Source organism: Pristiophorus japonicus, chromosome 10 (genome assembly GCF_044704955.1).
Source record: "Pristiophorus japonicus isolate sPriJap1 chromosome 10, sPriJap1.hap1, whole genome shotgun sequence".
Lineage (NCBI taxonomy): Eukaryota > Metazoa > Chordata > Chondrichthyes > Pristiophoridae > Pristiophorus > Pristiophorus japonicus.
Window position 1 is genome coordinate 190569712 of NC_091986.1, and position 26908 is coordinate 190596619.

Below are 26908 nucleotides of genomic sequence, written 5' to 3' on the forward strand. Positions count from 1 at the left end.
CCTCCATGTCAGCACTACCCTTTTTGCTGACGATTGTCTTAAATTTTAAATCATGCCGCTGCTTAAAGCATCCAGACACCCATTTGAACATTTGAAGTTTTCGATGCCATGACGAACAGGCACACTTCTAGGTCTTTGCGCGTAACACATCGACCAGGTTACATTCGAAGGGTCGTCGACCTGAAACGTTAACTCTGTTTTTCTCTCCACAGATGACACCGCTGAGATTTCCAGCATTTTCTGTTTTTATTTCAGATTCCAGCATCCACAGTATTTTGCTTTTTTGTATGAGGTTATATTCTCTGGCTGTTTTAAATCAGTGATGGACTGCTTTATCAAGATCTTTGAGTCGTAGTATGGATCTGTTTTCTCTGGATCTGTGTTTCATCTTTGACGATAGGAGACTTGATTTTTTCCATTAGCATGTTTGTAACAGTGCTCTTTGCTAAGCTGAGTACTTTGCAGATTGTGGCAGAAAAGTTTTGTTTAAGAGACAAAGATGATATCTTATTCGGCATCTTCAGGCACGTTGCTTGGCTGCAGTTGCTTCATGCCAGTTTTGTCATTGCGGTTGCCTCGTTGCAGTTACTTCTTCACATCCGTTGCCTCTTTGCATTTTGTGTGCAGCTGGAGCGCCGTCTTAGCAGGCAACTGCTTGGGGGTCACCAGACACCAGAGGGCGCCGCGGTCGGAGGTCATTGGGCTGTACGCATGTGGCATGTATGCTTGGTCATCTGTATATAAGCTGGGTGTCTTTGTCACGCAGGCACTCTCGGGCTGGAATAAAGATGGATCAGGTTGCACCTGAGTGAGTTTACAGTAACCAAACTCTGAGTCATTACAATTGGCAATGAGATAATTTAAGAACCTTCGCATGCACAATGGGCACGGTTGGAATGCTGGAGAGATTCGTGAATCTACTTGCATGTCATCTTTCTCTTTAGTGTGTTTCTACGAGGTGCTTGCCCTGTGGCTTCAGCAGAGGTAGAGGCAGCCTGCTCACTTCCTTGCTGCCAAGGAGCTGGAGAGCATCTTGCTGCACATCAGTGGGGCGAAGAGAACCCATGTCAACACTGACATCCCTCCTAGAGAGGAGGACTATGAGCCTCTGCCATTTATTCTCCATAGATAGCCATTTATGCTCCATAGACAACATATGCTTCTGTGAGTGGCGCATTAGCTGCTCCATGTAGGTGGCCATCCTATCCATGGAGGAGCCTACAGTCACCAATGCCTGCGACATGGTGGTACTCATGTTGGAGATGGAGTCCTCCATTCTCTGAACATTTGCAGACATCATGCTCACAAAACCGGACAGAGCCCCCTGCACTTCTTCCTGCACCGCCAAGATCTCTTTCTGGATGGCCGCCGAGGTTCAGTGTCTGCATGCAGCTGAGCAGAGTTAGGAGCGCTTGTGCCCTCTGGTGAGGACTCTCCACTGCTGTCCTTGTCTCCACCATCTGTTCTTGTGAGCGGTGAGACACCAGGTGACAATTGTCGTGGGCAATTCCAATGTGTAAATAATTGAATCCGCACACTAGTCTGTCAAAGGAAAAGATTCAAACAGTTTATTAAGGTTTACCTAAAGGCTGATCAGGGAGTTCAGCTTAGAGTTCCGTAACTCGTTCCTGGCTGAACTCGAAGTCTGATGTTCAATGTTCTGTATTTAAGCTTACAAACCACAAGCGAGTGCGTCATTGTTCCATCACCAGATTGCAATATCCTTTTGACATTTACAACGTCTCTAATGATATATCGGGACTTTCCACTTAGCTGCAAATCAAGCAGGGATGTTACTCCATCATTTCACACCTTGGCCTGACCGCAAGTCAGCATGTCATATTTCCGCAGCCATCTCGAAGGTGCACCTGGCTCTGTGACCTATTCTTCGTGACCATAGCAGACGCTCTTATCTATAGAGATGCACATTCATCTTGACCTGCAGTTGCTATTACTGTTTGTTGGCCTAATTTACCTAAACCGTTTGAGTTTTGGTTTCTAGCAGCTGCATTTAGCTGTGTGCAAAGCTCGTGTGCAAATTTGCTTTTAGCTTGCTGTTGTCAAGCAAAAATGTCTTGACTACTTATTCTTACCCATAAAGCAATGCTTCTGTTAAGTGCGATTTCTAAAAATCCACTTCAACAATACTACTTTATGTCACGTGGGACCCACCCAGGTGGGCGTATCTGCGTTGGTGCTAGGTGCGCATATGTCTGGTGATGGTGCATCCTCAAAGTCTGGAGGCGTCTTCCTCTTCCTCCTGAACAGTGGGGGGTTCTTGATGGACCTGTGGAAGAGTAAAGAGATGAGTGCGATATGCCAAATGAAGAATGGGTACAGATAGCATTACGCACATGATGACCCATATGAGTGACTGATGTATGCCATGTAATTCTGTCACAAGGTTGCTGAGATATCCTCCGCTCTCCGTCTCCCATCTCCAGCTGCTCGGCAACTTCAGATATTTCTAAAGCAGCCTCCTCTGCTGTTGTAAGGTTTGCAAATGATGGAGGGCCACCACTGGTTCTCCCCCTCTCCTTATTTTGGGTGCTCTCTTCCTGAGAAGGTTGAGTGAGAGTGATGGAATGAGTGGAAGGAATGGATGCGTTAGATCTTTGAGGGAGTCTATGATGGAGTGGGGTGCGGAAGTGGCCTCCTTGTGTGTTGTTAGTTGGTATGATTGCACTACAATGAGGTTGTGAGGGATGGTTAGTCAGATGAGATGTGATAATGTAGATAGAGAGAGAGGGATGGGTGGACGTGCAAGGTATGTTGGTGTGAGTAAGGAAGTGCAGGAGTAGGGTTGGGAAGGCAGAGTTATGAGGATGTGATGAGAGGCACAGCAAGATGAAGTTGAGTATGGCTCACATTTCCTGTTGGAATGAGATCATTGAAACATCTGCAGCACTGCACCCAGGTCCTCCTGATCACATCCCTGCTGTTGACTTCCTCTGCAATCTCTAACCAGGCTGTTTGTCTCCTGGGGAGGTCTTTTCCGCTCATCGGAAGGGAAGAGGACCTCCTTGCGTGCTCTGACTCCTTCCACAAGCATATGGAGTGAGTCATCGGAGAACCTGGCTGTAGCCCTCTGCCTCTGTATAGTTATTTCCAAAGTGTTTTCAGCACCCTAATGCTGTAGTGCACTGACTGAACTGTCATAGATTAACCTTCAAATGTAACGTGGCCATGGCCCCTTTAAATATCCCAGCTGAAAACATGCCATGGATGATGTCAGCAGACCTGCACCATTTAATTGGGCCGGGCACTGCGCAGGGCGGGTTTAATAGGCCCTATTGACGTAAAGGCTTTTTGCGCAGTGACATGGAGCCAGCAATGGGGCCACCGCCTGCACTGGACCCGCCCAGGTAGGGAAAATTCAGGCCTTTGTCTTTGTTTTTGTGTTGCATTTTTCTCTTTGTCTCCCACATCTTCATGCACTCTCCCCATGCATGCCACAAAGAGAGAAAGGTGGTACCCTGTACCATTTGATATTAGAAGTTCAGAAGTGCAAATTGCGAAAGAAGGTCACAGCTGAGTATGATGCAGGAGATTGCCACATCATATTGGAAGTATAACTGCCAAAATAAAGGAATGATCTAATAAACTTGCCTTGAAGGATTTACTTTTGATGAGGAAGGTGTGGATGCTAGTTCAAAGTGTAACTAAGCCGCTCTTCTTTTGGTTTACGCAGTGGTGGAAATTTGAACCATCCCACAAAAGAAAGCACTGGAACTCAGCAAAGTTCACAGACGTCTTAGGACTCCTAGAGGGATGGAAAAAATATCAATGTTGAATTGTCCAAATTTGGGTATAAATGAAACACGGAGAAACCCACAATTGTAGCATGTAGCAATGGATTAGCTACCAGTACAGCACTGTTTGGGAAATCTGTTAATTCCCAAGCTTCAAGAATGTTAACCTCGATTACCACCTTATTCACCACAAAGTTCAAAGTATTGCTTGGATTGAAGTTAAGTTGTTGACAGATTGATTTCATTCTCAATTTGAACTATAAGTGATCCATCATAAGCAGAAGCCATCCATGATCTTAGACAATATACCTGTACAAATATGGCAGCATTGAAATGGGCATCTTCATTTCATCAGGAAGCCTAAACTACAGTTGTGTACTGTCATTTTCTAAATGTTGTCAAATATTATTCTAGATAATTGATTAATTACAATTTTTAGGAGAAAATATTCATATGCTTTCTGATATGAGATAATTTAAGTGTGTAAAGCTAGATTTCCTGTACTATACAACCATAGTAAAGGAATGGCTGTATAATAGATATGATGTAATGAAGAAATTAATGTGACTGATGGTATGGTCCAGTTTGATCAGATGTTTGAACTTTATGATGCGAGCCACAAAGTCATTATTGTGACATAAAAAGTTGTCGATGGTATGGTTATGATTAAGGTATATCTAATTTTCAGTGTAAGGTTACAAATACTCGTATCTGCTAACTGTTTAGAAGAAAACCACATTTATTTCCTGTGTAACCCTGTGAAGAGACTTCGGGTCCAAGTTTCCACGTGATTTGCGCCTGATTTTTAGGAGCAACTGGTGGAGAACGGACTATCTTAGAAATCGCAATTCTCCACAATTTTTTTTCTGCAGTTCTAGTCAGGTAGAACAGTTCTACTTTGGAACAGAATTTTTTCTTCAAAAGGAGGCGTGCCCGGCCACTGACGCCTGATTTCAAAGTTTCCACAGTGAAAATGTACTCCAAACTAAGTTAGAATGGCGCAAGTGAAGATTTTTGTAGAACTGAAAAAACCTGTTCTACACATTAAAAAATCAGGCGCAGGTTGCAAATTAGGCGTCCAGAATGAGGTAGGGGGGGGGAAGGGAACGCATTAAATTCTACAATAAATCCTTATTTATACTTCTACAAATATTATACAAATAAATCCAACCTGAATAAACATTTATAAGCAAAGAAAAGATTAAATAAACCATCTTCCTACCTGTGTGAAAGTGCTTCAGGCACGGAAAATGCTGCAGTCAGCCTGAGGCGCCCGTTCTTCCCGCGGGGTGGGGGGGCGGATAAGGAGGCGCCCGTTCTTCCCGCGGGGGGGGGGGGGGTAGGAGGCACCCGTTCTTCCCGCGGGGGGAGGGGAGAGGAGGTGCCCGTTCTTCCCGCGGGGGGGGAGAGGAGAGGAGGCTCCCGTTCTTTCCCGCGGGGGGGGGGGGGGAGGAGGCGCCCGTTCTTCCCGCGGGGGGGAGAGGAGAGGAGGCTCCCGTTCTTTCCCGCGGGGGGGGGAGGAGGCGCCCGTTCTTCCCGCGGGGGGGGGGGGGGGAAGAGAGGAGGCTCCCGTTCTTTCCTGCGGGGGGGGGGGGAAGAGGAGGCGCCCGTTCTACCCGCGGGGGGGGGGAGGAGACAGTGAGAAGGCTGCAAGTACTGATGTGCTTTTATTTTAAAAATATTCAAAAATTAAACAGCTACAAAGAACTACAAAAATGGCCGAGTGCCAATGTTTTTTTCACACTGAGCATGCGCGAACGCTCCAACGCGCACGCGCAGCGTTGCCGGCAGGAAAAAAACTAATTTAAATAGTACCCGCCCCCTCCCACTTACAAAATCGGCGCGAGTGTAGGCTCCGCCCCCCTGGGCGCTGCGCCAGGCAGACAAGGAGCTGCAGAACGCTCAAGAATCGCAAGTTTTTTTTTAGGCGCTGTTTTAGGCGCAAAAAACGGGCGCCCAGCTCGGAGGGGCGCCCGTTTTTTATCGTGTGGAAACTTGGGCCCTATATAGCTAAGGCCAAGAACTGTGATATTTTTCCAAGAATTGTTTTTATTTAAAAATGACAATTTAAATATTTTTTATGCTAATTGCATAAAATAACCTAGGCCCAGGAAGAGCTTACTAAACTACGCAGGGATGCAATCAAGTCCCCAAGATCTCCAAAAAACAGTCTGACAGCACAAGATATTCTGCGACGCTTGGAATGTGAGCGCGATGAAGCTGTTGCAGACTTGAGGAGAATGACCACAGAAAGAGACAGTCTCAGGGAACGATTAAAGGTGAGGAAAAGCACAACTTGTACCTAAAACCAAACTACTCAGCCAAACAAGTCACTGAAGTTATTAGGGAATCAGTGTTAGATAATTCTTTCCCTATCCTATTAACAGATTCGAAAAGCTAGAGACAGTAATCTGTCTGATAATTATCTTATTATGGTTACAAAACATTAATTTTAAAACCCCATACAGGGCAGTACATCATCAGACTTGCATCTAACACTCAAGTGCATAGGATTTGGTGAGGAACTGTGAAAATGGCTTCTCCAAGCCTGTTCACGCTACCTGGTCGAGGCAAATCTGTTCGTACCATTTTCTTTATGGTCTGCTTCCTGCTGGATGCAACACTATCTGCTGTTTTATGACTCCCTATCCCTCCTTAAACCCCAAATCTTTGAACAGATTGCCAGACAAGAATGAGGGGTCTCATGTATTTTCAAACTATATTGTTACTTCCTATCATTGCTTTTGTCGAGTCATAGCTTTTATTTTATTGTTTTATTTTACCCCAGATTATGTGCCATACCCCATTATTTCTGGCCACAAAAGTGGATATGGATCTGTGCCTATGACTCTGCTGTGCCTGTGGTGTATCTTTGAAATTGTCCCATTCATTTAGCTAATGCCAGATCTCATCTGGAATTTAAAAAAGAATGTTTTCTAATTTAACTGTGCATGACTTCCACATTAATGATCCTAACAAGCAAATACCCATTTTTTTGTACTAACTTTTCAATAAGGTTTTTTAATTTTGGGTGTGTGGAACTGGTCAACGGCGATTTAAGTACAAAAAGATAGTTTCTTTCAATCTTCATTATGTCACTTTTGAAATGCATCTACTTTTATCGCCCGGCCCGGAAGTCACGTGCGGAATTCGGCACGTGCGCCCCTCAAAGGTGGCGGAGCGCTGTCTCCAGTGTTCCACGTCCTTGGAGTGGCACTGCATAGCGCTAACCAGCTACAATGTCCCTCACCTTCAATTAAAGGGGAGGACCTCGGCGCACTCTGCAGGCCCTTTGGTGGCCACCAGGGAGACAGTCGACCGGGCCAGCAGCCAAAATGGACAATCTGAATAAATGAAATATCTCAAACTTATTCCAGTCAAAATATTAGTGAGTAACTGCATTGTTGTTGTGATATCTTTACAGAGACCACTAACAAGCACACATTACAAGATGGCTCCTTAACAATCCCTTGATTTATTGCATTACATCAGTAGTCCACTAGGTGGAGCTCTATTACACTTCTCCCTCCTTATTGAAGAAGTAAACATAACAAAATAATCATTATAGATAACTTGCATGGTATACACAACAAAAGATATGAACTTTTTCCATATTTTCAAATCAAATTTAACCACTGGTTTTCTATTTCAAAGAGGATACTTTCGTTCTTGAACAGAACTTTCCAATCTTGTTTTAGTACTTAGACATTCTAGGCTGAGCCTGAGGAGAGTTTGATCTACATTTTGACTCTCTACATCTTCAGACTGTTTGTCTGCCTGACTTGGACTCAGACTTAAATTCTGGCTTTCTCTTGGACTTGTTTTACATGGAAAGAAATTAACAGCACAGAAGGAGGCCATTTCTGCCCATTGTATCCATGCCGGCCAACAAAGAGCCACATGGCCCTTGGTCAGCAGCCCTGAAGGCTACATATAAACCTATGAACAATGGCGGACAGGTAAAGAGCATCAGGCCCAACCAGTTCGCCCCACACAATTGCGATACCCCACGTATCGCATCATTTTACACTCCACCTTACCCGGAGCCATGCAATCTCTTGGGAGAGGCAAAAAAACAGATTTAAAAACCCAGGCCAATTGGGGAAAAAAATCTGGAAAAATTCCTCTCTGACCCATCCAGGTGATCGAAACTAGTCCAGGAGATCACTCTGGCTGTATTAGATTCCATAATGTATTTACCATCGTGTCTGCACCAGCCAACAAGAGGTTATCCTGCCTAATCCCATCTGTAGGTCAATTACGGCACTTCAAGTGCACATCCAAGCACCTTTTAAATGTGGAGAGGGTTTCTGCTTCCACCACCCTTACAGGCAGTGAGTTCCAGATCCCCACAACCCTTTGTGAAAATGCTTCCCCTCAAATCCCCTCTAAAGCTTCCACCAACCACCTTAAACCTGTGCCCCCTCATAATTGACCCCTCCACCAAGGGAAATACGCCCTTGCTATCCACTATATCCAGGCCCCTCAAAATGTTATACACCTCAATGAAGTCTCCCCTCAGCCTCCTCTGTTCCAAGGAGGACAAACCCAGCCTATCGAATCTGTCCTCATAACTAAGATTCTACATTCCAGGCAGCATCCTCATAAATCTCCTCTGCACCCCATCCAGTGCAATCATGTCCTTCCTATAATACGGCGACCAGAACTGCACCCAGTATTCCAGCTGTGGCCTAACCAGTGTATTATACAATTTAAGCATAACCTACCTGCTCTTGTATTCTATGCCTCGGCCAATAAAGGCAAGCATTCCATATGCCTCCTTAACCACCTTATCCATCTGGCCTGCTACTTTCAGGGATCTGTGGGCAAGCACTCCAAGGTCCCTTTGTTCATCTACACTATACCCCAATACCTCCTCTGTCACTATATCTATTTCGGCCAGAATTTCACACTCCTCCTCCTCGATAGCAGTATCTATATTGCCCCATTTCTTTGTGAAAACAGACGCAAAGCATTCATTAAGAAGCATACCCACAGATTACCTTCATGGTCACTAATAAGCCCTACCCTTTCTTTAGTTATCCTCTTACTCTTAATATATTTATGGAACATCTTTGGGTTTTCCTTGATTTTACTTGCCAAGAATTTTTCATGCTCTCTCTTATCATTCCTAATATTCTTTATAATTTCACCTCTGAACTTCCTATATTCCTCCAGCGATTCTACAGTATTTAGCTGTTGGTAAATGACAAGCGTCCCTTTTTTTTCTTTATCCTCCCCTGTAAGTCTCTAGACATCCAGGGGGCTCTAGAATTGTTATTCCACTCTTTTTTTTTCTTTAAGGGCACATGTTTGGCCTGAGCCCTCTGGATCTCCTCCTTGAATACCTCCCACTGTTCCGACACTGATTTACCTTCAAGTAGCTGTTTCCAGCCCCCTGTGGCCAAATCACTTCTCAACTTAGCAAAGTTAGCTTTTCCCAAATTTGGGACTTTTATTCCTGGTCTATCCTTGTCATTATCCATAACTACCTTGAATCTGACTGAATTATGGTCACTAGCACAAGTGATCTCCCACTGATACCCCTTCCACCTGCCCAAGCTTCATTCCTGAAAACTAAATCCAGAACCGTCCCTTCCCGTGTTGGGCTTGTTACATACTGACTAAATAAGTTCTCTTGAATGCATTTTAGGGATTCCACATCCTCTATACCTTCACACTATATTTGTCCCGATCAATATTAGGATAGTTGAAATCCCCTACTATTACTGCCCTATGGTTTTTGAACCACAGAAATTTGACTACATATTTGCTCTTCTATCTCCCTCCCACTGTTTGGGGGTCTATAATACACTCTCAGCAGTATGATCGCTCCTTTTTTATTTTTCAGTTTGACCCATATGGCCTCATTTGATGATCCCTCTAACATATCATCCCTCCTCATAGCTGTAATAGTTTCTTTAACCCCTTTTTACACCCCTCTCTGTCCTGTCTAAAAATCCTGTAACCAGGAATATTGAGCTGCCAAACCTGCCCCTCTTTCAGCCATGTCTCTGTAATGGCTATAATGTCATACCCCCAAGTGTCTACCTGTTTCCAATATATCTGCTACTGGTACTCTACTTGTAACAAAACTATCTGACTCATCAGAAATAATCGAATCATTCCAACTTTCAACTCCTTCCACATCTGTAGGTAAAATATGATTAATGTGAACAAATCTAACCTTTCCATGATCAAACATCTTGACCAAATATGTGCGAGGGCCACATATCTTCACTACCCCTCCTGATAACCACTTTAACTATTTATGGTGATGGTTTTTCACTATAACTTTCTGATTCAATTTCACACTTCTCTCTTACTCTACCTCTATCATGACTCTCTGTCTTGATTGTTTTTCTGCTACTGACTATGCCAAGTTTGGCTTTAACAGCAAGAACCTGGTTCGTGGCTGTCATTTGAGAAACAACTCTGCTGGTGTTCTACCAGTAGTTGTATGAGGAGTATTACGATAAGTAATCAGAACATTTGCCAGTTTGTAATCCAACGACAACTGCCGTTTTCTTGGATTTAGATCCAACATTTGCTTGATGAAGGCATGTTTTCAATTTGTACTATGTGCTCTGCTGCATCATTTGAAGCAGGGTGGTATGGTGGAACTTTGGTATGTTTCACCCCAGTTCTGCTCATGAACTGTGCAAATTCTTCTGAACAAAATTATCAGACACAATTTCTTCTGGGAGGCCGTATGAAGAAAACCATCTTTGCAAATTGTCTAGTGTTTTTCTTATTTTCCACGTCGGAAACACCACTACCCACTTTGAATGACAATCACTATGAACAGTTGCTGTACTTCTAGCTTAGCACAATCTACATGTAACCTTTGTCACACCTTGGGAGGCCATTTCCATGGTTGTAATGGTACTGACGATGAAGGCCCCGATCTGTAAGGGAACATCAGCGGCAAGTCGGGGCCATAAAAGGAGCGGCTAGTGGCGGCCATGGGCAGTGTGGAGGCCTCGACCTACGAGGGAACATCAGCGGCAGGTCGGGGCCATAAAAGGAGCAGCGAGCGGCGGCCATGGGCAGCGTGGAGGCATGCCACTACAAGGTACAGTGCGAGCTGGTGCAGGGCTGTGAAGAATGACGTCATCAAGACCCAGGTTGGTGATTGGAGCGTGGGCAGATACAGCAGGAGCGGCGAGGTCGGGGCGAAGGAGCAGTGAGAGACTGTGGAGGGACGTGATTGAGACCCGGGAAGGCGCGAGTTTGGGGCCAGGGGCCCAGGGGCAGCACGGACCAGCCCACACTGCGATACGTGTGCGCACTAGGTCCGTGCAGCAGAACTGGTCTCCAGTTGTCTTTGGTAATCCTTGCCACTGAACCAAGACCTGGCTCTGCCAAGCCCGTGTGGTGGCTGGTGTGCAACGGCCACCCCACATTAAAAAGATGGACGCACAGGCATCTTCCACCCTTCAGGATGTAGTTTGGGTCCTTCATTGAAACACCTGTGAACTCATCCTTTTTTTGGCTTGGAAGCAAGTTATCCCCGTTTCGCGGGACCACCTAAGACGATGATGACTGACTGACGATGTACTCTATATCTAGATCTTTATCTAAACCTAGCCACCATAAGTAACTGCATACAAAACTCTTAATCAAACACATTTCCAGGTGCTGGTCATGAAGATCTAACAATTTGGACCTGAACTTATTTGGAATAACCACTCTTGCACCCCACATGATACAATCATTATCCACTGACAATTCATTCCTACGAATAAAGTACGGATGAATATCTTCCTCTGATACTAGGTTTGGCCATCCATTTGCTATGTAATTATTCACCTTGACATAACTGGGTCACGTTTGGTTGCTCTACCAATCTCTTCAGCTGTGACTGGCAGCTCATCAATGTATGAAAAATTGAACACTTCTCTCTTGGGTGTAACGTGTGATGGGATGGCATCCTTGACATAGCATCAGCATTACTTACATCTACCTCAGGGATAATGTTCTCAGTTTCTAGTCTTTTGAGTTCTTGCTCAACTTTCTCCTTGAGTACGTAAGGTATGGGACGTGGCTTGCAGTAAACTGGTCTTGCGTCCTTCTGCGCTCTGACACTGACCTCGAAGTCTTGGATCGGACTGCCTGTTCCACAGAACACCTTCGGATACTGCTTGATGCATCATCGGATACATCTTTCGATGCAATTTCCGTTTTCCACATGAAAAATCTCATTCCAATCCAGCTTCAGTGATCCCAACCAATTTTGACCTATTCCTAAGTTTTCAACTCGACCATTTTTACCTGAAACTTTCAGCTCAACCATTTTTACCTGAAACGTTCAACATTGTGATATTAAAGGAAATCCTAATATTACAGTAATAAAACTATTCAACTGTCAGAAGTAGTTTTTATTACTGTAATAAGCCCTGTACTACAAAATTAAGCACTAAAAGTGCAATTTAAAATAAATATTTAAAAAACAATAATACTCCTGCTTGTCTTTCCTCTTTTTCTTATTTTCTCTCGTTCTCTATTCTTTCCTTCCTTCTGTTTGTATTACATTCATTTCACCATTAGAGGCAAACTCTGAAACTGATCCTTGTATTTCACCTTTCTACTGCAGGGATTTACTCTCCTGAGTAGCCTCGCAGCTCTATCTTCGATTGTTCCAGTCGAAAATCATGCAACTTGTCGCGATATAGCGATTCCGGTACTACGCTCATGGATGCACCAGTGTCGATTTCCTTGGGTGTCTTGGTTCCTGCAATGTCTCCTTGGATGACGATACTTCGCGAATCGCTGTTAGATGCCTTTGTGCTCCTGTTGATGTGTATCTACAGAACCTCCTTGTCCTGTTGCCAATGCTATTGTGATTTCTACTTCTACCAATGAAAGTTGGTTTACTCTTCAGTCGATGCGCCTTTGCAAGATGCCCAGTTTTCTTGCAGCAGAACCAAGGGGCTCAGGACTGTAGTACTGTTAGAATCTCTGTCAGTTGGGTGTCTATTAGCTTGACGGGAACAAGCACATTTTTTAGGGTTTCATACACCTCGGGGCCTGCTTCTTTCAAGAAAATAGCCCATTTCCTTTCTAAAACCACCCGGTTACGGTTTTCATCTTTGGGGACTTCGACGATACTATTCCCAGTGAAAAACATTTCTAGCCACTCCACATACACTCCAAAAGTCTCTCAGTGACGATGGAACTCACCCAAGCGCCCTATTATTTCCATAGGCGCAGCCGTTTCAAGCAAAGTGTGCTTGAAATTTACCTTGGATTTTTAGCTGTATTGCAAAACGAAGAAACTCTCAAATTCTCTCTGTCAGTTGACAGGATTATCCACCAGCAAAAATTTCAGCTAGGAAATCCAAATATCCTATCCTCGTCACCAATATGTGATATTTTTACAGAGACCACTAACAAGCACATACTACAAGATGGCTCCTTAACAAGGACTGACATCATGTGATCTTGCAACATGACCTTTTATTGTTTTTACATCAGTAGTCCACTAGGTGGAGCTCTAGTACAGCTTTATTTCAGCCAGATGTTTTAATCATAAACATAAAATGTGTGCAAACTGGACAACCTCTGGTTGGGTGCTGATTTTAGGTAAAGTATTGTAATGGTATAAAATAATGCTTGTTTTTTTCTTTATTCATTCTCGGGATGGGGGTGGCAATGATGAGGCTGACTTATATTGCCCATTCTTAATTGCCCTGAGAAGGGCCGCCTTCTCGAACCTCTAGTAGAGGTTTGATACAACTGAATTGCTTGCAAGGCCACTTCAGAGTGTAAGTAAGAGTCAGCCACATTGGTGTGGTGCTGGAGTCATATATATGCCAGACCGGGTATGGATGGCAGGTTTTCTTTCTTGAAGGATATTAGTGAACCAGCTGGGTTTTTACGACAATAGCTTCATGGTCCCTCATGCCAGCTTTTTATTTTAACTGGATGATTGATTGGTCTATGATATAAATTCACATTGCAAACTATATTTTTTATATATTTAGAAAGGGCTCAGCTACATGGAGACATACAAGCATAGTGTAGGGTTGACATGCTATGACATTATTTTACAAGGCTCACAAATCTATCCCGGGTCACTGGCTCTCAGTGTTGCAGGCAAACATTTTACGTATACAACTACATTTCCCTTTTAGGAGCAGTACATTTGGTAGCAGTTGCAGGTAATCCGGCATCCTCACTGATGACTTGTACAGTATGTGAATAGATTATTTCTAGCCTTATTTTTTTTTCCTGCTCTTTGTGAGAAAATGCTTCTCTCAACCCTCCCACATGGGACACATTCTGCAGGGAATTGCTGGAAAGACCTTCCTCCTATCATTTGACAGAATGAATACATTAATATGTTGTACCTTCAGACTCTGCTTTTGCCTCCCTAATGTTTTAATGTCATAATGATGTAGTTTAATTGTCAGCATTAAATTCTCTCTTGCTTTGAAATTGTCATGGGATAGTAGGTGATGAATGTTTGTTGTTACTTTAATGGAGGCATTAATCTGTTTATAATAAATGGGATAACAGGTCTGGTAAGATAGCAGAGAATAATTTCATATGAAGACATTAAGCGTTAGTCCGCTAGTATCCGGATGTAATTTCAGACATGATTGTTTGCAGGATTAAAGTCTTTCTGGGTTGAAGCAATATAGCACTAGTGAATTCACATACAAGTTGTGATTGAATTATTATTTTTCAGACACTGAGCAGGGAAATAATATCCGATCTAATTTATCAATACTTAATGGTCTTAATGTTGCATTAGATTTCCCAAGAGACTGCAATTAATGAGAGATCACATCTGGAGCAAAGAATAGAAGACCTGAAGGCTTCCATGCACACAGTAATGTTGATATTTTTTATGATAAGATGCTATAATTGGAATTTAAAAAAATATATAGTATTTTAAACTAAAGTTTGTGATCTCCCCTGGACTGTGATTCAAAATTATGCAAATGAAACCTGCTTCTACCACAACAAAAAATACAATCTAGTTTCTGTGTAAACACAAAAAGTAATGTTTCAAAGTAAACTGATTCATGCTTAAGGACTTCAGCCGTCTTTGATTGCTGTCCTATCATTTTAGCAGGGATTGTAACAAAAGATTTTCATCATAGTCTTGTAGTAAATCGATTTACCATTGTATTTGTCACTTGTATTCTGTCTCCTATACCTGCTTTGAGCACGTTTGTTGTATTGTCACTCAATCTCACTGCAGACATAATTGTCTTGCTTCTTCTCAGTTGGAAAATGAAAGATTGGAACATCGATCAAGGCTGACTTGTCTAAAAGATAGTGTAACCTCTCTGGAGGAAGAAGTCAAAATATTGGCTAGAAAGTCATCTGACACTGAAGATGAGCTGTGCAGACAGAGAGCAGAAAACAACCAGATCAGGTGAAATTGTTTTCATTTGAAAATTGCTAGAGTATGATATCTTTCATAAAAACTGACTTTCCTAAATTGTAATTAACAAGAAAGTACTACTGCATTGTAGAAAGCCCACGCTGTACTGCATAAAACACCACCAAGAATAACACACTGGTGATCAGTCTCATGGTACCTCTGCAACAATTTTAGAACTTGAATTTCTCTCTTCAGTAATTTGAATGGGGCACTGTGGTCAAGATCTGTTCTGACTCGACTGTGATATGGTTTAGGCAAGACTTCCTCATCAGCTAACTCTACATAGTTAGGAGATCATAGCCAGGACTTGTCCAACTCAGCTACTCACTGCATTAACCAGTTGAGCCTCTAATCCATTTAGTGAACGTTTCAACGTTCGGGGAATAATTTTCTGAATAAGCGCCAGCAGTGGGGAACCTCGCCCACTGCCATTGATTTTAGGATGTGCATTAGTGACAGACAAAGTTCCACACACACAACCAGTGGGTATTCAGTGAATTATCTATGCCTTTGATCTATGCAAGGTAAAAATATCAGTGCAAATGTTATTGTGCTAAATGGAGATCATTGCTGGCTTTTAAAGTACACCTATGAGCAGTTTGATTACATCTGTTTCCTTGGGATTGGATGTTGTAATATATGTTGCCCCAATTTTTAAATTTAAAAACCTGTATCCAATCGGGTAGCATTCCCACTTGGCTTATTTAATGTTTGCTTTTTAGTATGTTTTACATTGGAAATAACGAGCCGAAAACTGCGGTCGGAGGCGTACCTCCGGAGTATGCCTCCGACCTGCAAAAGAATTATGCACCTACCTGATGGTAGCAAGGCTGCAAAAACTTGAGGTCTGAGGATGCGAGGAGGAGGGCAGCATAATGGCCCATGGATCCCAGGGATGCAGGCGGTGCAGAAGCGTACCGAGGATCACATGGGCCTGGTCCTCCAATCACAAAGCAGAATTCGATTTTATTCATTTCCAATGGGAATCCTGTAATGAGATGTAAAGAAATCCCGAAATCTGATTGAATTACAATTTACAGAATAGGAATTTAAATCGTAATTAGCTTCATTCCACCAACCTCACTAAAAATTTAATTTTTTGATAATTTTCAACATCATTAAAACTATAATCTGGGCCAAATTTGCAAAAACTCATTTGATAGTGTATGTGTATAATTTTCAATATGTAAATGTTTCAATAATATAATGCCTGAAAAATCACCTTAGAAACATAGAAAATAGGTGCAGAAGTAGGCCATTCTGCCCTTCGAACCTGCACCGACATTCAATAAGATCATGGCTGATCATTCCCTCAGTACCCCTTTCCTGCTTTCTTTCCATACCCCTTGATCCACTTAGCCATAAGGGCCATATCTAACTCCCTCTTGAATATATCCAATGAACTGCCATCAACAAATCTCTGCGGCAGGGAATTCCATAGGTTAACGACTCTGAGTGAAGAAGTTTCTCCTCATCTCAGTCCTAAATGGTCTACCCCTTATCCTAAGACAATGTCCCCTGGTTCTGGACCTCCCCAACATCGGGAACATTCTTCCCGCATCTAACCTGTCCAGTCCCGTCAGAGAATCTTGTACGTTTCTGAGATCCCCTCTCATTCTTCTAAACTCCAGTGAATAAAGGCCCAGTTGATCCAGTCTCTCCTCATATGACAGTCCAGCCATCCCTGGAATTAGTCTGGTGAACCTTCACTGCACTCCCTCAATAGTAAGAATGTCCTTCCTCAGATTAGGAGACCAAAACTGAACACAATATTCCAGGTGAGGCCTCACTAAGGCCTTGTACAACTGCAGTAAGACCTCCCTGCTCCGATACTCAAATCCCCTAGCTATGAAGGCCAACATACCATTTGCCTTCTTCACCGCCTGTTGTACCTGCATGCCAACCTTCAATGACTGATGAACCATGACACCCAGGTCTCATTGCACCTCCCCTTTTCCTAATCTGTCGCTATTCAGATAATATTCTGCCTTCGTGTTTTTGCCCCCAAAATGGATAACCTCACATTTATCCACATTATACTGCATCTGCCATGCATTTGCCCACTCACCTAACCCGTCCAAGTCACCCTGCAGCCTCTTAGCGTCCCCCTCACAGCTCACACTGCCACCCAGTTTAGTGTCATCTGCAAATTTGGAGATATTACACTCAATTCCTTCATCCAAATCGTTGATGTATATTGTAAAGAGCTGGGGTCCCAGCACTGAGCCCTGCGGCACTCCACTAGTCACTGCCTGCCATTCTGAAAAGGACCCGTTTATCCCGACTCTCTGCTTCCTGTCTGCCAACCAGTTCTCTATCCACGTCAGTACATTACCCCCAATACCATGCGCTTTGACTTTGCACACGAGGCTGATTTGATGCAAACAGGCTCTGTGCCAGCAACTGCTTTTTCATGGCCCGCATGGATAGCCTGTCAACATGTACGTTGACAGACTGTAAGTTCTGGATTTCTCACGTGCTCAAGCGCATGTGGAAATCCCAAACTTGCAGTGGATGTCAAAGGAGGTATGGTGGCGTACTCTCAGAGTACTCTCAGACCGCAAAATCCGGACCTATACACAGAAATCATGTTGTCGAATAGAACATATTTGGACAATTAATACATTTCTATTATTAGAATTGGGAGATTTGATCATGCCAAATAAAATCATGCTGTTAACTGCTCTTATATGGGAATTCTAATGTGATTTGTTTAAAAAGGAGTACAATCTAATTTGTTTTGAAAATTCTCAAGTATTTGTATGTTAATAAACCAGCACTGCCCTAATGCCTTCAACATCACCAACAATATAATTGTAATATTTATTATTGCAGATTATTAATGGACCAGGCAGAAGACAGTCTTGCTGAAACCCAGAGACGTCTCGCATTAAAAACCACTGATCTACAACTTGCGCAGGATAAAAATGTTCGCCAGAGTGAAAAGATTGGTAATACCAACTGTTCCCTTAATTTTTAATGCAAAACAAAATCAGTGAATGTATGACATTTGAGATAACACAATTTCTCACATTTTCCCAAAAGATTATTTTTATTTATCATGTATGAAGATACAAAAAATGTAAGGAAAGACCATCAGGCCATCACTGTGTAACCCAATCTAGTAGATGGTGCCACAGTCTGTGACACCCTCCTGCTAGGTTACATTTCCATAGACACTTGTGCTTTTCCATTACCTTGACCAAGTGATCATTATACCCACATGAGCCTTGACATGGAGAGTCATTGGGCTATTCAGCTTTGGAGGAATATCACAGACCAGCCTGATGTCTCAATGTGCACATTTAATTGGTGGTTGATAACTGGTGATTAGGACATTTCTCTCCCTTCCTAATCTAGAGGCACATGCTTGTTATAGTCCTGGTTGAGATCAGTTAACAGCACAGACAGGGGATCAAACCTTGGGACTTTACTGGTCTATATGGATCAAATTCATTGAATCCTCTGCTTTTTCTGAATAGATTTTACTCAGTGTAATATAGTTACAGAAGTTTTCTGCTTCTAAAGTAATGGACAGAAAATTTAAAAAAAGGCTCAAATCGTATGAAGTAAAATGTTAAGGCATTAAATAACACAAAAAATCATTAGGGAAATGTAATTATGTTATGTTAGTGTTCTCGATCAGGCCAACATCCCCAGCATCGAAGCACTGACCACACTCGACCAGCTCCGTTGGGCGGGCCACATTGTTCGCATGCCTGACGCAAGACTCCCAAGGCAAGCGCTCTACTCAGAATTCCTACATGGCAGGCGAGCCTCAGGTGGGCAGAGGAAACATTTCAAGGACACCCTCAAAACCTCTTTGATAAAATGCAACATCCCCACCAACACCTGGGAATCATTGGCCAAAGACCACCCTAAGTAGAGGAAGAGCATCCGGGAAGGCGCTGAGCATCTCGAGTCTCGTCACCGAGAGCATGCAGAAAGCAAACGCAGGCAACGGAAGGACTCCCCGCCCACCCTTTCTTTCAACGACTGTCCCACACTGTAATTCCTGTATTGGACTGTTCAGTCTCCTAAGAACTCACTTTTAGAGTGAAAGCAAGTCTTCCCTCGATTTTGAAGGACTGCCTATGATTGCAGAATAGGTCATTTCTGATTTTTAAAATTCTGGTTAAAATCCTATATTGAACATTAGAAATTTCAGTTACTAAGAAAAAATAACAAACTTAATTTTTTTTCAAAAAGCATCTTGAGTGATTCAATTGGTTCATCAACAAATCGTGCTGGGAAACTATTGCCATCTTGATGGAGGGTTTTCCCATTATAAATGCTGCCATTCCTAGAGGTTTTCCATTTTAAATGTATAACAAAATGCAGCTCAAATTTGTGATACGAGAAGTGTGTACCATATACAACATATTTATAATAGGAATGTTATATAAAGACTAGTTGCAACAGTGCCCACAGCCATCTTTGTATAATATCTGATAATTGTTAGAATTCAATTTTAAATTATTCTGATTAATAAAATAATGAGATTCAAAATCTTATACCCAATAGATGATCTGAGTAGACAAGTTGCTTCACTTCAAGAGGAAGTTAGCTCAACTCGATCCAATGTCTATGAACTTGATAAACAAAAGAACAGTTTGCAAGAGCTTGTGGATGAAAAGACTGAGACAATTGCTTCCCTAGAAGAAAGTCTTCACCAGAAAGTAAGACATTTTCAAAGAGCCACAAAATGGTACCCATATGCCAATGTGACTATACTTCTATAGTTTCTAAGGTTTTTGGCAGCATTTGAGCAATTGGTGCAGCTTTTAAAGAAGTGACAATAGAATCATAAATTTATTCCATGCACGGTCTATAAACTAGATCGGGTCTCTTTTTTGGTTCCTTTTGGCATTTATAGTGAGGTGTAACATCTTAAAAGAGGTTGCATCCTTCTAAATTTCTCCAATTTGCTTGAGCTGAGTCCAGTCAATGAATGAGGAAGACCCTATTGAAACTGGGTAATCTACATACTGTTTTGAGTGTTTATTGTGTTTTGCTACCAAAGTAATTCATGTTGGCTAATAACTGCCCCAAGGTCTTCAACTGAAACTGATATTAGAGGAAACCAGCTCTACTCATATTTCCACTCATAGGGGAAATTAAAACTAGGGGGCATAGTCTCAGACTAAGGGGCCGCCCATTTAAAACTGAGATGAGGAGGGTTGTAAATCTGTGGAATTCTCTGCCCCAGAGAGCTGAGGAGGCTGGGTCATTGAATATATTTAAGGCAGAGATAGACAGATTTTTGAGCGATAAGGGAATAAAGGGTTATGGGGAGCAGGCAGGGAAATGGAGCTGAGTCCATGATCAGATCAGCCAGGATCTTATTAAATGGCGGAGCAGGCTCGAGGGGCCAAATGGCCTACACCTATTTCTATTTCTTACGTTCTTATGTACTGGAAGCATTCTTTCTTTAGTAAAAGAGTGTTTCTCATTTACTAGATCCTTAGGTTATAATAGAGTTTGTTATTTACCAGGATTGTCCCGATCCTGCGGCGTAACTTTGGTAGAATAGCTGCGCAAACCCCAGAAAATCAGCATAAATGCCATTTTCTGAGGATTCTGTTTATGCCATTTTTCCAGGGTTTCCACAGCTCTTTCACTGAAGTTACGGCAGCGGAATACAACAACCTCTGCAGAATTTCGCCCCTTTAATGTTTGAGTTTGAAAGCATGTGTAAGTCTTCACTATAGATTTAATTGACTTTACTGTTTGTTTCCAAAGAAAGATAACATTGCAGATCATCAATTACACATAAACGAATTGGAGGCAACTGTTGAGTAAGTACATTTTAGGCTTGTGTAATAAGCTGCATTTCGTGAAAATTGTTATATGTGTTATGTCAGGAGGACATTATGCATCTGTGAATTTAATGTTTGGCTCTAATGTTGCATTCTTGTTTTTCTTCAGTACCAAGTATAAAAGGCAAAATTAGAGAGGCAAGATTAAAAAAAGGAATTAGCATTATACTGGGCAGTGCATAATAGTTAGTCTGTTTTGAGTTCCAAATGTCCTGGGTTGGGAGGAAACTCCATCACTGTTTTTGGATATGTACTCATCAGGCGAAGACCACTTGACTACACCACTGATTCTGTTTGTGTGAAAATAACAGGACATGACTAATTTCATGTTGACTAGCTTGTTGCGAAGTGCTGCCTACACTAATGTGCAGATCATTAAGTGTTGTTATACAGTGTCAACAATAACTTGCATTTATATAGCTCATTTAACATTTTTAAAAAATCCCAAGGCACTTTACATAAATGTACGGTAAAAATCCAAAGAATGAGATATCAGGAAACATAGAAACATAGAAAATAGGTGCAGGAGTAGGCCATTCGGCCCTTCGAGCCTGCACCGCCATTCGATAAGATCATGCTGATCATTCCTTCAGTACCCCTTTCCTGCTTTCTCTCCATACCCCTTGATCCCCTTAACCGTAAGAGCCATATCTAACTCCCTCTTGAATATATCCAGTGAACTGCCATCAACAACTCTCTGTGGCAGGGAATTCCACAGGTTAACAACTCTGAGTGAAGAAGTTTCTCCTCATCTCAGTCCTAAATGGTCTACCCCTTATCCAAAGACTATGTCCCCTGGTTCTGGACTTGCCCAACATCGGGAACATTCTTCCTGCATCTAACCTGTCCAGTCCCGTCAGAATTTTATATGTTTGTATGAGATCCCCTCTCATTCTTCTAAATTCCAGTGAGTATATGCCTAGCCGATCCAGTCTTTCTTCAGATGTCAGTCCTGCCATCCCAGGAATTAGTCTGGTGAACCTCTGCTGCACTCCCTCAATAGCAAGAACGTCCTTCCTTAGACTAGGAGACCAAAACTGAACACAATATTCCAGGTGAGGCCTCACTAAGGCCCTGTACAACTGCAGTAAGAACTCCCTGCTTCTGTATTCAAATCCCCTAGCTATAAAGGCCAACATACCATTTGCCGCCTTTACCGCCTGCTGTACCCGTGTGCCCACTTTCAATCACTGATGAACCATGACACCCAGATCTCATTGCACCTTCCCTTTTCCTAGTCTGCCGCCATTCAGATAATATTCTGCCTTCGTGTTTTTGCCCCCAAAATGGATAACCTCACATTTATCCGCATTATACTGCATCTGCCATGCATTTGCCCACTCACCTAACCCGTCCAAGTCACCCTGCAGCCTCTTAGCGTCCTCCTCACAGCTCACACTGCCACCCAGTTTAGTGTCATCTGCAAACTTGGAGATATTACACTCTATTCCTTCATCCAAATTGTTAATGTATATTGTAAAGAGCTGGGGTCCCAGCACTGAGCCCCGCGGCACTCCACTAGTCACTGCCTACCATTTTGAAAAGGACCCGTTTATCCCGACTCTGCTTCCTGTCTGCCAACGAGTTCTCTATCCACGTCAGTATATTACCCCCAATACCCTGTGCTTTGATTTTGCACAACAATCTCTTGTGCGGGACCTTGTCAAAAGCCTTCTGAAAGTCCAAATGCACCACATCCACTGGTTCTCCCTTGTCCACTCTGCTAGTTACATCCTCAAAAAATTCCAGAAGATTTGTCAAGCATGATTTCCCTTTCATAACTCCATGATGACTTGGTCCGATCCTGTCACCGCTTTCCAAATGCGCTGCTATTTCATCCTTCATGATCGATTCCAACATTTTCCCCACTACTGATGTCAAGCTAACCGGTCTATAATTATCCGTTTTCTCCCTCCTTTTTAAAAAAAAGTGGTGTTACATTAGCTACCCTCCAGTCCATGGGAACTGATCCAGAGTCGATAGACTGTTGGAAAATGATCACCAATGCATCCACTATTTCTAGGGTCACTTCCTTGAGCACTCTGGGATGCAGACTATCTGGCCCCGGGGATTTATCGACCTTTAATCCCATCAATTTCCCGTCTAATAAGGATATCCTTCAGTTTCTCCTTCTCACTAGACTCACTGTTATTTGTATCTTCCTTCGTGAAGACAGAAGCAAAGTATTTGTTCAATTAGTCTGCCATTTCTTTGTTCCCCATTATAAATTCACCTGAATCTGACTGCAAGGGACCTACATTTGTCTTCACAATCTTTTTCTCTTCACATATTTATAGAAGCTTTTGCAGTCAGTTTTTATATTCCCTGCAAGCTTCCTCTCGTACTCTATTTTCACCCTCTTAATTAAACCCTTAGTCCTCCTCTGTTGAATTCTAAATTTCTCCCAGTCCTCAGGTTTGTTGCTTTTTCTAGCTAATTTATATTGGTTTAACACTATCCTTAATTTCTCTTGTTAGCCACGGTTGAGCCACCTTCAGACAGGGATGTACATTTGCTGAAGTTCAACCATGTGATCTTTAAATGTTTGCCATTGCTTATCCACCGTCAACCCTTTGAGTATCATTTGCCAGTCTATTCTAGCCAATTCATGCCTCATACTGTCGAAGTTACCTTTCCTTAAGTTCAGGACCCTAGTTTCCGAATTAAATTTTCCACTCTCCATCTTAATAAGGAATTTTACCATGTTATGGTCACTTTTCCCCAAGGGGCCTCGCACAACAAGATTGCTAATTAGTCCCTTCTCATTACACATCACCCAGTCTAGGATGGCCAGTTCCCTGGTTGGTTCCTCGACATATTGGTCTAGAAAACCATCCCTAATACACTCCAGGAAATCCTCCTCCACCGCATTGCTACCAGTTAGGTTAGCCCAATCAATGTGTAGATTAAAGTCGCCCATGATTACTGCTGTACCTTTATTGCGCACATCCCTTATTTCTTGTTTGATGCTGTCCCCAACCTCACTACTACTATTTGGTGGACTATACACAACTCCCACTAGCGTTTTCTACCCTTTGGAATTCCGCAGCTCCACCCATACCGATTCCACATCATCCAGGGTAATGTCCTTCCTTACAATTGCATTGATTTCATCTTTAAGCAGCAACGCCACCCCGCCTCCTTTTCCTTTCTGTCTATCCTTCCTAAATGCTGAATACCCTTGGATGTTGAGTTCCCAGCCTTGATCCCCCTGGAGCCATGTCTCCGTGATGCCAATCACATCGTATCCGTTAACTGCTATCTGCGCAGTTAATTCATCCACCTTATTCCGAACACTCCTCACATTGAGGCACAGAGCCTTCAGGCTTGTTTTTGTAACACACTTTGCCCCTTTAGAATTTTGCTGTAATGTGGCCCTTTTTGTTTTTTGCCTTGGGTTTCTCTGCCCTCCACTTTTACTATTCTCCTTTCTATATTTTGCTTCTGACTCCATTTTATTACCCTCTGTCTCCCTGCATAGGTTCCCATCCCCCTGCCATAGAGGTGACCTAATGTTGGGTCAAATTGCTGGGCTTCAAAGAGGGTCTTAAAGGAGGAGAGGGAGATTGAGGTGCAAGAGGGGTTTAGGTAAGAATGCGTAGGTGGGTGAAATCATGGTGGGGCGATGCACCAAGTGGCCAGAGTCAGAGGAAGGGAGAGTTTGGAGGGGGGGGAGGTTGTAGGGTACAGTGTAGATACAGAGATGAGGATGGGCAAAGTCACAAAGGAATTCACGAAGGATGAGAATTTTAAATTTGAGGCATTGGGAGACTGGGAGCCAATGTAGGTCAGTGAGGATGGGGCAAATGGGACTTGGTGCAGGATAGGATATGGTAAGCAGAGTTTTGGATGAGCTGAAGTTTACAGAGGGTGGATGGTGGAAGGCCAGCTATAGGAGCAACATAAGCACTCATGAGAGATGTTTGTGCAGTATGTATGGCGTGCATAACTATGGTCGCTGCTGCATATCATATTCCCATTGATCCTTCCATGACGTGACTGATGTGGGAGATAGCATCTGTAATCTGATTCATGCAGTTTCCTATCTTACTCAAACAACTGATGTCTAAGGAGGTAAATATCTGCTTTACATTTTTTTTAAATTATTATTCGTTATTGTGATGTGGGCATCACTGGCAAGGTTGGCATTTATTGCACAATACTAATTGCTTTTGAGAAGGTGGTGGTGGGTGAAACGCCGCAATCCGCATTGTCAAGGTGCTCCCACAGTGCTGTTATGTAGGGATCTCCAGGATTTTTACCCAGTGACTGAAGTAGGGATCTCCAGGATTTTTACCCACTGACTATGAAGTAACAACAATATATGTGCAGTCAGGGTAGTGGGTGACTTGGAGGAAAACTGGAGGCGATGATGTTCCCATGCACCTGCTGCTCCTGTTTTTTTAGGTGGTGTAGGTCATCGGTTTGGGAGGTGCTGCTGAAGACGCCTTGGTGAGTTTCTGCAGTGCATCCTGTAGATAGTACACTCTGCACTACATTACCTTTGTGGTGGAGGTGGTGGATGTTTGGGCTAGTGGATGAGTTGCCGATCAAGCAGTTTGCCTTGTCCTGGATATTGTTTCGCTTCTAAATGTTGTTGCAGCTGCACTTATCCAGGCACTTGGAAAGTATTCCATCACACTTCTGATGTGCCTTGTAGGTGGTGGAGAGGCTTTGGGGAGTCAGGAAGTGAGCCACTTGCTGCAAAATACCCAGCCTCTTGTAGCCATGGCATTTATGTGGAAGGTCCAGTTGAGTTTCTGGTTAATGGTGACACCCAGGATGTTGATGTTGGGGGACTCAGCAGTGGTCATTTGTCACTTATCAGCCCAAGCCTGAATATTGTCCAGGTCTTGCTGCTTGCGGGTATGGACTGCTTCATTATCTTAGGAGTTGCAAATCATCAGCAAACAGCACCACTTCTGCTGACCTTATGATGTAGAAGAGGCCATTGATGAATGCTTCGTTGATGCTGAAGATCGTTGGGTCGATGACGCTGCCCTGAGGAACTCCTGTTGCAATGTCCTGGAGCTGAGATGATTGTCTTCCAACAACCACAACCATCATCCTTTATGTCAGATATGATTCCAGCCACTGGAGAGTTTCCCCCACCCCTGGCCCTCACTGACTTCAGATTTACTCGGGCTCCTTGGTGCCACATTTGGTTGAATGCTGCCTTGATAGCAAGTCACTCACCCCTCACCTCTGTAATTTGGGTCTTGTGCCCATGTTTGGGTCAAGGCTGTAATGAGGTCTGGGCCTGAGTGGTCCTGGTGAAACCCAAACTGAGCATCGGTGAGTAAGTGCAATTTGATAGCATGTTGATGATTCCTCCTATCAGTTTGCTGGTGATTGAGAGTAAGCTGCTGGGATGATAATTGGCCGGGTTGGATTTGTCTTTCATTTTGTGGACAGGCCATACCTGGGCAATTTTCCATATTGTCAGGTAGATGCCAGTGTTGTAGCTGTACTGGAACAGCTTGGCTCCGGGTGCAGTTAGTTCTGAACACAGCCGGGATGTTGTCGGTGACCATGGCATTTGCTGTGTCCAATGCACTCAGCCATTTCTTGATGCCACATGGAGTGAATCAAATGAATTGAAGCCTGTGATAGTGGGGACCTCAGGAGGAGGCCAAATGATCAGCCACACTGAACTTCTGGCTGAAAGTGGTTACAAACACTTGCTTGCTTTTTGTACTCGCGTGTTGGGCTCCGCCATTGTTGAGAATTCAGATCATCATGGAGCCTCTTCTTCCCATTGCTTAATAGTCCAGCACCATTCACGACTGGATGTGGCAGGGCTGCAGAGCTGAGACCTGATCCATTGGTTGTGGGAACGCTTAGCTCTGCCTTTAGCATGCTGTTTACACTGTTTAGCATACATGTAGTCCTGTATTGTAACTTCAACAGTTTGGCACCTCCTTTTCAGGAACACCTGG

General features: G+C 43.1%; 1 protein-coding gene across 1 annotated transcript in view; it reads left to right on the forward strand.

Moving 5' to 3' along the window:
- tsga10 (testis specific, 10) overlaps positions 1–26908 on the forward strand; it is a 156078-nt gene that overhangs the window by 71160 nt on the left and 58010 nt on the right. Inside the window, exons 4-9 of the mRNA XM_070892429.1 lie at positions 5858–6031; positions 14512–14589; positions 14990–15141; positions 17986–18101; positions 19675–19829; positions 20893–20948. Coding sequence (XP_070748530.1) covers positions 5858–6031; positions 14512–14589; positions 14990–15141; positions 17986–18101; positions 19675–19829; positions 20893–20948 — 731 coding nt within the window. The remainder of the gene's footprint in view (positions 1–5857; positions 6032–14511; positions 14590–14989; positions 15142–17985; positions 18102–19674; positions 19830–20892; positions 20949–26908) is intronic.